Source organism: Trachurus japonicus, chromosome 20, assembly GCF_045865225.1.
Source record: "Trachurus japonicus isolate A0001 chromosome 20, Traja_1.0".
Classification (NCBI taxonomy): domain Eukaryota; kingdom Metazoa; phylum Chordata; class Actinopteri; order Carangiformes; family Carangidae; genus Trachurus; species Trachurus japonicus.
Genome location: NC_140926.1, coordinates 25,657,152 through 25,670,236, shown reverse-complemented (window position 1 = coordinate 25,670,236; position 13,085 = coordinate 25,657,152). Strand labels below are relative to the sequence as shown.

Sequence of the window (13,085 nt, the reverse complement as noted above, 5' to 3'; positions counted from 1 at the left end):
TCACTTTTAATAGACCAAACATCCTAAGGTTTAGACTGCACACACACACACACACACACACACACACACACACACACACACACACACTGCCCTGTATGTGTAGCAGCAGGAATGTTGATCTTTTCAAATCCAGATTAGGTTTGACCTCTGACCTCCTTGTTTCTGCTGTCACATGACTCTGATTGTGAGTGTGAGTGTGAGTGTGAGTGTGAGTGTGAGTGTGAGTGTGAGTGTGTGTGTGTGTGTGTGTGTGTGTGTGTGTGTGTGTGTGTGTGTGTGTGCCAGAGAGACCTCATTGACCTGCAGTCTGACTGTTCATTCACTGACCAGTCATCAGATAATCACTGAGCACTAGTATCAGATCAATATGAAGATTCATACACACAGTCAATTTTAACTTTAACTGAATTTTAAACAAATTTGGCCCGTCTTAACAGCTGATGCAGCCAAAACCTCTTCTGTTTGATTCTCTCTCATATTGATTACTGCTTCACAAACTGGGCATTTCATAGAACAGCTGTATAACAGAGCAGTTAAGATATAGACCAAAACTCCTATCATCATTCTAAGGTTCTGGAAAAGCATCACTTTAGACTTCGAAAACTTGGCAGTGTTTAAAAATGTTTGTTTTCATAATAAGTGTCTACACCAGAGGTCTTCAACAGGGGGTCCGCGACCCCTAGGGGGTCCGCGGAGGTACTGCAGGGGGGTCGCGAAAGTTTTGGTTGAGGGAAAAGAAATATGACAAAAGGAAGTTATGAAAAAAAGATCCATTGTGAATATAGGGGTGTCCCCTGCTGCTGAACATCAGATTTTTACATACAAGTCCTTTGTTTTCCTATAATATAGGTGTCAGGCGAGACTTTATTGTATCCGATACAAACACGGCGCACCGTCTCTCTCTCTCTTGCTCACTCCCCCCCACCCCCCTCTAAAATCAGCCCGATGGCGGGCGCGCGCACACACACACACACACCGCTGTCAGTGGTGCTGTGACACTCGGTCCCTGAACCGTCAGCTACACAACGATAGGACTTTAGTTTTCATTCTCCATACACACTCGTTAATTCACAGCACACACTCATACGATGGTGACGTTTACGCGCGCCGCCACGTCTGCTCATAGCGCAGCAGTAATGAAGCAGCGTCACTGAACCGCTCCGTGGAACCGAGACATGACACGCTGCAGCGACCCTCCGACAGTCCCATCGCTGCGTGTCAATCCCCCCTCTCACTTTCTCTCCGCGCCCCCGTCTCTCTCCAGCTGCCCTTTCAAAATAAATGCATAGAAAGTCTGAGAAAAAAACAAAGTAGGGGAAACACTGCTTTGTTTTCTCTGTCTTTTTATGGTTTAGTAATTCTTTCATTGGTGCAGCAGCGTTCAGTTACCACAAGTGTAGTTGTGATCATGGCACGGCATATATATTTTTTATGTAAGTCCCTTTGAAATATAGGAGTCCCATGACCAGCCAAACTCCTAAAAAAAGCGTGATTTATAGTCCAGAATATGGCACTTTTGGCATATTGCACCAGGGCCGTTGCTAGGAATTCTGGGCCCCCTGAAAGAATACTAAAGTGGGCCCCTGCCCCCTGACTTTTCCACTTTTTTTCATAGACTACGTATGTATTATCATTTCCTGGCAATACAGGACTAGTTAAATATAAAACACAATTTTGTACAATATATATAAGTAGGAGGTCCCCGCTCCATCTCTCCATCAGTTTGGGGGTCCTTGGCCTGGAAAACGTTGAAGACCCCTGGTCTACACGAACCAGCACCAACTCCTGTTAAAGAATACATTCATAGAAAAAGTCTGACAGGACCAGGTACCAGATCAGGCACAAGAGGTGACCTTGAGATCACACAGAAGGAACTTTGGTCAAAATGTTTTATCTATAAAAGGTGCATGGCAAACCTGGAATAACCTCAGTCACAGTTAGGGAGAGTGTTCAAGGAAAAACTAAAAGCATGGTTAGGAGCAAAACAGACATGTGACCACCTGTAACCTAGAACAACTGCCGGGGCATTTGAGTTTTTATTTTCAGTTAATTGTTCACAATATGTTCGTGTATGTCATTTTGGTTTTAGTAGTACTTAAATAATATAATTATTAGGGCTGGGACTTTAACGCATTAATTCCGATTAATTAATTACACACAAATTAACGCGTTAAAAAATTAACGCATTTTAATCGCGCTTATTAACCCATAAGAACCCAGACCCATTTATCCTTGAAGGAAAATTAAGGCCCCGTCCATACGAACCCGGGTATTTTTGAAACCGTGTGTTTCTCTACACGGTTTGGCCTTTCGTCCACACGTAACCGCAGAACTGGGCTCCTGAAACCGGAGTTTTTTGTAACCAGAGTCCAGGGTGAACTTTTTCGAAAACTCCGGTTTCAGCTTCACGTGTGGACAGGAAAACCGGACATTTTTCAGAAATCCCTGCCCTCCCTAGTTACTGTTGCTAGCACGTCAAGTTCTCGACGCTGACCATGCACTGACCACTCAGACGCTCCTGTGAATATCAATAATCACTAAACATGCGGACACTAATACAAAACCGCGTGGTCACCATATGTGGTTACATGCTGCTATTCCGACATGCCGCTATTTCGACATTGACTTCTAATTTTATTTTTCAAGCGTCCCACTATTCCGAGATTCTTTTTTTCATTGTCGGAGTAGGGGCACTTTACTATTTTTCAAACATTCCGCTTTTCCGACATTGATTGATTAGGCTACATTATAGTCAGACCTGTCCTGATTTTTTTTCTTCATCTGAGACACTGTTTCTCATACACAAATACATAGGCCTATAAGAGAGAAGAAAAAACAAACATCCAAGTTTAAAAACACACCGGCAGCAGCACCCCTGATCTGCAGCTACTGAGACTGTTATTATTCTGTCACTGAAGTCAGCTGAAGAGAGAATAACTTTGTTGCTGCTCCACAGAGAGCACATGGCTAATTAATATGCACGTGCTGACCATTGTGTCTACGCATTCCGGGGGCAGAGGTGTGTTCACGTGCACAACTGCACACCATTCTTGTAACCAGTTTGATTTATCAAAGAGAAATTGCGGAGAGTTGTCAGTTGTGCATGCACAGTTTGATAGATCTGAAAAAGGTGTAAATATTTTGGGTGTCTTTTCTCCGTAGGCCTAAAGCAAAACATTTAGTAGCAGCAGTTTTACACTGCTTACTTACAGTTTTGATAAATGAGGCCCCAGGCCCTGAGCCCAGAGCCCAGACGCTCACAGACGCAGCTCTCCGCTGTCCGTGGTGCTGAAGGTGACAGGTTAACTTGACAAACAAACTGCAGCATAGTTCTGTTTGTTTATCATGTGTGTTAGTTTTGTTTGCGACTTGATAGTTGAGTTGTTGAGATTAAGAACATCACTCCCTCATCAAACCGGTGACAGGCATGCTGAAAAGAAAAGAGAGAGAGACGCGCCTGGGTATCGCAGCTGTAAAAAAAAAAAAAAAAAAAAATCGGAATAGCGGTATCAAAAAGTGTCGGACTACCGGCATGTCTAGATAGAGGGATGTCGTCTAATAGCGGGATGTCTAAATAGAGACATGTCGGAATAGCGGGCGGACCCCACCATGCTGATATGGCTAAAATAGGCTTTTATCAAATTGTAAATTGCGGTCACTTCCCCACTGTGTTGCTTCCTTCCGTCCTGTACATTTGTTTTAAATGAAGCCTTTCAGAATCAATCAGTGGATCGATGGATTATCGTTACGATGTGTGTATTTGTGTATTTTCGTATCTGTCATAAACAAGAGATTACGGGCGGGGTGTGTTAGTAGCGCGGACTCGCGGTGCCGGTCAGTTTGAGCTGTTTGAGCCTCCACTCTCTCTGTACAAGTTATAGCTGCTTTCCTGTTAGGAGTGATATCACCACCTACTGCTTTGGAATGCACATGAAGACGGATTTGCGGTTTCATGTGGACGGAGTTATTTTTTATCACACCGGTGGTGTGGACGCGAATTTTTTTTTAACCGGGGTCCAGAAAAGTTCGGTTTCAAAAATACCCGTGTTCGTGTGGACTAGGCCTAAGTGGGGTGAAACACAGACCAAGTGGAATGCATGGAACACATTTTTGAAGTTTTTTTTTAAATAGCGCCACCTATTGTCAGAGATCTGGAATGTTGCATAGCCTATATGTCACATCGGGCGTTTTTGGTAACTTAAATTGTCACTTGAAATTAAAGCCTGCCACACACATAAAGATAATCGGGCTGATTTTGCCCCGATTTTCCCCCTTCCGACCACGGACAGACACCGCCCGATTATCTTAAGGTCTTAAGATTATCTTATAAGATTCTCTTGTAGTGTGTGGTGTGTTAAGGCGCTTTCACACCGCGGACGTAACGAATAAACGACACGAAATTGCGAAATATTCGCGGCCAAATATTTCGCATCAAAACCATTCACACCGGCGGCGACGCGAATATGCGACAGATGCGACAATTAGATTCCAAAGTTTCGCTTTGCGACGGCTGGTTCTTCGCCTCCACGTCAGGTCTTCAATCTGTTAATTATCCCTCACGTATTCACTATGCCACTGTTGTCTTGTCACCAACTTCACTCAACACAGCAGCTCACTGTCTGATCACTGATCAATATCTGATATGAACACATTGCTATTTCTCCTCCTCCTCTCCTCTTTCCACTTACCCCCCCTCCTCCTCCTCTTCCTCTCCTTCTCCTCCTCCTCTCTCCTCCTCCTCCTCCTCCTCCTCCTCTTCCTCTCTTCTCCTCCTCCTCTTCCTCTCTTCTCCTCCTCCTCTTCCTCTCTTCTCCTCCTCTTCCTCTCTCCTCCGAGACACAGGTTATTTATTGTTTAGGCTACATTAGCGGCCAAGCACGTGTCCATGCGCCCGCATGTCCGTGTGTGTGTGCGTGTGTCTGTGTGTGTGCCCAGAGAGACAGCAGGTGGAGGGGCTGACTGGCAGAGATGAGAGCAAAGACGGTGAAACAACTTATTTTTCCTGTGAGAGACTGTGGCGGCCCGAGACTGTGCGGCCACCGTCTGTTATGGGAAACAGCTGTCTGTGTTCTGACGTGGGGGCTGTGACGTACCTCCTTTTCACGGCACATGATTGGTTGATGCGTTTATTCGCCGGGCGAAAGCTCAGAAAAATCGACCTCGCTCCGAAAAAAAATTATGTCGCATTTTCGCCGCGACACATTCGCGGTCGGTGTGAAAGGACCTGTGATGAAAACCGGGGTTCGAAAAAAAATATTGATGCGCGAATTATTCGCGCGAAAAATACGTCTCCGGTGTGAAAGGGCCTTAAAGAGTCAAAATTCCCCCGACAATCGGCTCGGAAAACGTTCGGCGCCGATAATCGTAAGTATTAAACATGTTCAATATTTACGATTATCGGGGCCGACTTCGGTGGCCGTTTCAATCAAAAGTCATCTTGTGTGTGGAGAGCCGGTGTTGTACGGAGAAGTGCCTGCTTGCTGAGCTCTGCTCACCGAGCTCTGCATGCTGCTGCTCGCGGCAACAAGCCACTTCTCCGCACAACACCGGCAACCCCACAGAGAGCCACGGTGCAGCCCTGGTGTTACATGAGGTTCACACAGACATTCACGCACACGGGAGGTTTCCTGATAGCCGATAGCAAAGACTTAGCGCTCGTAGCCGGCAACAGCCAGCAATACAGCAGCCATGTTTAAACGATCATGTGACCGCCGCTCACAGCCCGTCATGTGACAGCGCACGGCTCCCTATTGGACAGCCGCTTGACTGCTCGGTGTTCGGAGCCACAGACACACACAGATGGGATCGTTGTAAAGGCTGAAGTGTCCCGCTTTCATTAAAAAAAAATTACGTCGCTCTCATTGTCCATTCCGGAAATAGACCCGAAAGAGTAGCTACAACGACACCCCTGGTATCGCTGCTGATGCCGCGGATTGTTTTCTGACCAGAGGGTCAAGATTCTGAAAAATCTTAATGTGTGTGGTGTGTTGTGTTTGGAATATCGCAGCACACCACACACAATATGATTAAAACTGTTCAATCACAGATTTTTTATCTTCATGTGTGGGGTCTCTCACAGATAATAAATCGGTTGAGATTTATAAAATCTTTATGTGTGTGGCAGGCTTAAATGGGCTTGACATTTTCTTTTGCTCTGTAACACAAATTTGAGCTTTTATTTGCATTTCCATAACATATATCAAAATTAAAAATTTGCTGGTTACTATTAACACCTTTTTAAGACAAGTTTCACAACAAAAAAGGCAAAACACTATAGAAATGCGAATATTGCCTCATATTGAAGGCTTTAACCAGTTACTGAAGCCTTAAAAGCTGTGCAACCACAATTTTCTTTCCAACTACAAATACCTTAGCATCTGGATGGACAGTTGTCTTAATTTTAAGCACCATATCACCACCCTCATTGCTAAACTAAGAACAATACTTGGCTTTCTATACAGAAATAAGCACCGTTTCCCTACTCACCACATGAAAAAAATTGGAGACACTATCTTTTCTCTGTTTTAGACTATGGAGATGACATCTATGGAAGAGCTGCTAGTTCCACTTTGATTCCACTGGATGCTGTTTACCACTCAGCCTTACATTTCATTTCCAATGCTTCATATAATACTCATCACGGCACTCTTTATCAAAATGTCGGCTGGTCATTTCTGACAGTACGGGGAAAACAGCATTGGTTTTTATCCATTTTTAAAGCCTTGTCACAGTTATTGTCTCCTTATTTATCATCTCTGTTATCACAAAACATTGGTACCCACTCACAGAACTGATAGTTGGGTCATATTCCATTCGTCAGAACTGAGCCGGGTAAAATGTCCTTCTCTCACAATGCACCACATGGGACCCTCTCTCCCATCACTACAGCAGTCCAGAACCCTTGTCTCAAACCTGGTTCATGACTGTTTGACTGTGTTAACTTTTCTTATTTGTTTCCTAATATTTTCTTATGTAAACTCTCATTCTTCTTTGCTGTATTTGTTGTTCTGTATACAACATCTATTGCACGTCTGATGATCGTCAGTACATCCTGAACACTGTATCCTATTTTGTTACAAAAAATACAGCAAAAAAGCATAATTACATTAATATGGGACCAGCATGGGATACTAAAATCTTGTTCATTCACTGAGAAGAGTGTCTCTGCTAAATCTGTGGTTCAATTTCCGGACTGATATATCATTTTATTAAATATTGATTGAATTTGACATTATTTTTATGTTTAACATTTTTAAATTATGTTTTAAATTGAACAACATAGAGTATATTAATTCAAAATACCTGAATCACCTAATTTAATTGAGCAGTTCTTTGCCATTTTTCTTATTGTGACATAGGTGTCACATGGTATTTTTCCTGTCACAGCAATATTTTCTTAAGTTGTTCTATATGAGTTTCTTCAAAAAATGAGGTCAGAACAGGTTAAATACAACAAGGGACATGTTATAAAAGGATTTGCATTGTGAAATGGGTGGTGGCTTATTTTATTGACAGAAAGCAAGCTTTTTAAAAGTAGCTGCCTCTGTGAAATGTGCCAACTCTGCTGGCCACCATCTTGGAAATGTTGTCATGGATAGAGAGATTCACAGAGAGTCATGTGACTGCACCAGGATGTTGAGTAGATGTCACTTAGGGACTTCATGAGTTAAAAGTTCAACATAAATATGTGTAAGGGGCTTTCCAGGACACTTGAAGGCAGTGTGACACCCGTGTCACCGTGGGTCCTTATGGGTTAAAAAAAAAAATATATATTTTTTTCAAATTATTATTATTATTTTTTCCTCACGTGTGTCTACGCGCGGTGCGCCCGCACGCGAGAGAGGCGGGAGTTTGAGAGGCTGACTGGCAGAGATGAGAGCTGGTGAAACGCTAGCATGGTTATTTAAAACACCATCTCTGATCTCTGCCTGCACATAGACACACAGACACGGGCGCACGCTAAATGCGCTATATAGCGCTAATTGCTCAGCTGCAGCGCTATATCTATGACCTGTCACTGTCACAGGTGCAGCTCATCTCATTATGATAGGACTTCACCCTCAGAGCTCTGTCTTCAGACTGTCCTGACTGTCCCTGAACATCACACAGAGACAACATGGAGCTGTGTGATTGGTTACTGAGTTTTATTAATGTTTACATCAGGCTGAGTTCACCAAATCAGTTTAGCTACTGTGATCTAAGTAGCCTAGTTAAATACTACAGTAATCATCATAGTGTATTGGAAGGAAAGACCATTTAATCTGTATGTATCAAATATCCATTAATGAATTAATGGATAATTTGCATCCCTAGTCTGTTATTCTTGGTTAAGTATCACCTTGAATGCTTAAGCTTATGTATTCAGTCATTCAATGGTATACTAAAATCCATGTGAAAAAAAAAAGCTTCTCACTGTCCTCAGGTCAAATATTTATATGCGATTAAAATGCGATTAATTAATTACAAAGCCTCTAATTAATTCGATTAATTTTTTTAATCGAGTCATAGCCCTAATAATTATGCATTACATTTTGTGCAATATCTACACACTTCTGCTCGTGCAACTGGGTGTAATGGGCATCGTGCAATACAACCTGGCACTTTAAACTGATGTGCACTTTAGGGCCTTGTGCAACCTCCCCCTACCTGTGTGGAATATGTTTGTCAATATGTTCTTCATTGTCATAGTTGCCTTTTTGTCTTTTTGTGTTGTCTACATTATTATGTGTACTGTTATTGAACTGTTTTTATGTTTATGGGACTCTGGACGGAAATTAGCATCTTGCTATATATAATCCGGCACATTTACATGTTTTTGTCCATTAATGTGCACTGTCCCATCCAAATAAACACATAAAGTAAAGTAAGATGCTGACACCTTTTTAAACTGTGACGGTGGCTGTTTCACATTCAGGGTCAATTCAGGATGTTTTGTCATGTCTCTGCTGCTGCTGACTCAGTTCCACTTACAGCTTTGATAGACACACAGAGTCATAGGACATGTAGTTGTTTTAATGTGTGCTGTGAATATGAAGCCAGAGATAAACTGAGTGTGACACAGGGACCAACGAGAGTGGGGGTCCAGTCCTACATCAGACTGACAGTGGGGGGGTTTCTTTCTCTCTATCAGAGTGTGGTTGTGATGTCAACGGCGCCCTCTCCAGTGAGTGTGATGCCACAACAGGTCACTGTTTGTGTAGAGGGAATGTGATAGGACGCACCTGTGATCGCTGCCAGGTAATACACATCTATCTATCTATCTATCTATCTATCTATCTATCTATCTATCTATCTATCTATCTATCTATCTATCTATCTATCTATCTATCTATCTATCTATCTATCTATCTATCTTCACACTTCATAGTAGTTTTCAGAGGAAGAAATATCTATTTGCATCTGGTTATAGACACAATGTTGGCTCTGCATTTTCTGCTTAATGATGCTAAAATAATTTTTCATATAGTCAAAATGACGCCATAGCGATATCTGTAATCTGTTAAAGGGATAGTTCACCCAAAATTCAAATTTTACTCATTATCTACTCACCCTCATGTCGACTAAGAGCTGTGAGAAGCTCTGTGCCTTCTCTGAGTTACGGGGGGGTCCGCGCAGCAGTATTTGTCCATGTAATGGTTGTGAATGGATACCAACTTTCTTCGTCCAAAAAGACACACCAAAAAACATCCAAATACCTCCATACTGCTCGTCTGTAATGTCTCTCTTGTATTGAAGCCCCGAAATGAGAAATAGTTTCGAAAAAAATTAAATAAGTCTCAGTTCACTGCTCTTCCTGTGTCAGTTAAAATCTTGCGTGATTTGCACTGACCGGCGGAACAATTTCTCATGTCGGGGCTTCAATACAAGAGGGACATTACAGACGAGCAGTATGGAGGTATTTGGATGTTTTTTAGTGTGTCTTTTTGGACAAAGAAAGTTGGTATCCATTCACAACCATTATATGGACAAATACTGCTGCGCAGACCCCCCCGTAACTCAGAGAAGGCACGGAGGACTCACAGCTCTTAGTCGACATGAGGGTGAGTAGATAATGAGTGAAATTTGAATTTTGGGTGAACTATCCCTTTAACAGTTTGGACTGTGTTCCTCAGCAGACTGACTCAGCTCTTCTGTTGTGTGATTGTTTTTTTCCAGTTTGGGTTCTTCGGGCTGCAGAGTGGGCAGGGCTGCTCGACCTGCGACTGCCATCAGTCTGGATCTGTGTCAGAGTCGTGTGATGACGAGGGACACTGCCGGTGTGTGGAGGGGGTGGGCGGAGCCAAGTGTGACCGCTGTAGTCACGGTTACTATGGATTCCATGGAAGCGGGTGTACAGGTAAATCAACAGAACACATAACCTGCTGCAACTGCTGATTGCTCTTGACTTTCCAAACTCTGACTGGCTGTGATGTGATGTGCTCCTCTCCCAGCATGCACCTGTCAACACACTGGTGGAAACTGCAACCCTGAGAGTGGAGAGTGCATCTGCCCTCCCCACACAGAGGGGGACACCTGTGAGAGGTGTCAGGCAGGTTACTGGGGTCACGACCCAAACACAGGCTGCAAGGTACACACACAAACACACACTAATATGGCAAGCGGATTTAACATTTAAAAGGCTAAGTTTGACTATCTGGAATTAACATTGTAGATATCAACATCTTTCTGACTAGTCGTAATTACATTTTGAATAGTTGGATTTTTTATTCAAGATAACTGTAATTCAGTTTTGCCTAGTCAAAAAGAACATTTCAGATATCCACAACTACATTCTTCCTAGGACAAATGACATCACTTTTGCCATTCATGTGTATGGAGTTTGTCATTACAGATATCTACAATTCAGTTGCAGATATCCGCTATGTGAATTACGGATATCTGTAACTGAATTACGACTAGTACGAATTCCAGTTTGAGATATCTACAACGTCATTTTGACTAGTCATAACTCCAGTTACAGGTATCTACAACGTCATTTCGCCTAGTCAAAACTTAATTTAAGATATCCGAAAAGGGACATATCCAGTCTGGCTTTTAAATGTTAAAATGGCTTGCCATACACAAATACACACATATACACACAGAGAACACAGCTGCAGGTGTGACATCATCCGTTCCTTGCTTCCTCCTCAGTCTTGCAGCTGCAGCGCGGCAGGAAGCTCCACCCACCAGTGTGACCTAGGCAACGGACAGTGTCACTGCAGAATCGGGTTCTCCGGCAGGTCATGTGACAAGTGTGCACCTGGTTACCACAGTTACCCTGCATGCACGGCGTGTCAGTGCGACATCGCGGGAACAGAAGAGAAGTTCTGCAACACAACACTGGGAGTGTGTGACTGTCAAGACACTGGAAAGTGTGAATGCAAGGTAACATGTGTTACTGTATCTCTGTAGTGACCTCTAGTGGTGGGTGAAGGGAACTACACAGAATCACTTCATGTCTTCTCCCTGTAACTCAGTTTACACGTGCTCAGAGCAGATCTGTGTGTATAAGATAAGATAGTCCTTTATTTGTCCCACAATGGGGAAATTTACAATTTTTATATGTTTGTGTGTGTAACTCTGTGTCTATAGGTGGGGGTGTCAGGTCAGCGCTGTGAGGAGTGTGTCTCTGGTTGGTTCGGTTTGTCAGCTGCCAGTCCAGACGGATGCTCGAGGTGTTTCTGTTCTGGACTAAGTCAAGACTGTGAAGAACAGGGAGGACTCATAAGAGTACCTGTAAGTACACAACCTAGATCAATGTACACACACATTTACACGTACAAACATGTAGCAACAGAAACATACACACAATGCTATATAAAACAGAAAGGTGAAATCCGACAATCTAATTGGTTGCTAACTGTGATATAATGAGTGTATACCACAACTACCATTCTAAAGCCTTATCACAGCATATCACTCCGCGTCAGGGAAGTATGAACGTGGATCTATTATAAGAACCATTATAAGAACCTTTGTTTTTTTATTTTATTTTTTTCTATTTTATTAGATACTATGTATTTCTGATTGAATAAAAACTACGTGAAATCGATTGTGAATGAATGAATGAATTTTTATTTTCGTCATGCCACCACTGTGGTCCATCCCATATGGAATTACAAGACGCAATAACAAATACAAGAAAAAAAGACTAGACAGTCCTTCCTGTTGGTGTTACCTGCCACACAGGTGTGACACTTAAATAAACAATTTAAAATTACTTTCAGTACTCAACTATATACTGTATCGCTCTTCGTCTCATTGCCAAAGCCTTTTCAAGAAATAAAGAAAATGCAAAAATATTCAACTGAAAAAGATGTTGTTGCTTCTCAGCGTCGTCTAACCACACAAATTTGTTATTTGGATCTACCACTAAACAATTTTTGTCTTATAGAGTCATAGAAAGGACAGATTCATATTGCTGTTATTGGTAACCGTTTTATAAAAGCAATACATCACTCCAGTCCATGCTCATTATACCACAGCTAAAGGGCGCTGTGAATGGACAAAGAACGCCTGTCGTGATGTATTGCTAGAATATGTATGCACATACAGATGCAGTAACATCTCCGTCTCTCTCCCTGTCTTGCTCCACAGATGACCGTAGCTCCCAGTCCCACTGCCCTGTCAGTAGTCAGTCAGTCTAACCTGCAGGGTGTAGTATCTGGAGTCTACCAGCAGGAGGACGACATGGTGCTGGACGCTCATCAGCTGGACAGCAGCAGCAGGCTGACCGGCCCCTTCTACTGGAGACTGCCCCCCCAGTTTGAAGGCAGCCAGGTACCGTCACAGAAATAGAACCTGATGTCAGCGTTGACCCACCACACACAGCTGCATCTCACAGTATAAATGGGATGTTATGTACACATTTGTTTTCAAGGTGTGTTTACTGACAACATGTAGTGGGAACATGAGCGCTGAAGAGGAGAAATTATAAACAACAGGACACGTTAGCTTGCCGACATGCTAATGGTAACTGGTAGACTTTTATCGTGCGTTTGGCCAATTCTGAAGCAGTTTTATTTATTTATTTAAGGAGGACAATGCACATTAATGAACATAATAAAATGTAAAGGTGCCAGTGTTAGCCAACGGCTAGTTTC

The 13,085-nt window shown here is 42.8% G+C and overlaps 1 protein-coding gene across 1 annotated transcript in view; it reads left to right on the top strand.

Moving 5' to 3' along the window:
• Nucleotides 1-13,085, top strand: part of lama1 (laminin, alpha 1) — a 60,112-nt gene that overhangs the window by 24,053 nt on the left and 22,974 nt on the right. Inside the window, exons 21-26 of the mRNA XM_085763053.1 lie at nucleotides 9,131-9,237; nucleotides 10,156-10,336; nucleotides 10,431-10,567; nucleotides 11,134-11,367; nucleotides 11,575-11,718; nucleotides 12,580-12,762. Of these exons, the coding sequence (XP_085619179.1) occupies nucleotides 9,131-9,237; nucleotides 10,156-10,336; nucleotides 10,431-10,567; nucleotides 11,134-11,367; nucleotides 11,575-11,718; nucleotides 12,580-12,762 (986 nt within the window). The remainder of the gene's footprint in view (nucleotides 1-9,130; nucleotides 9,238-10,155; nucleotides 10,337-10,430; nucleotides 10,568-11,133; nucleotides 11,368-11,574; nucleotides 11,719-12,579; nucleotides 12,763-13,085) is intronic.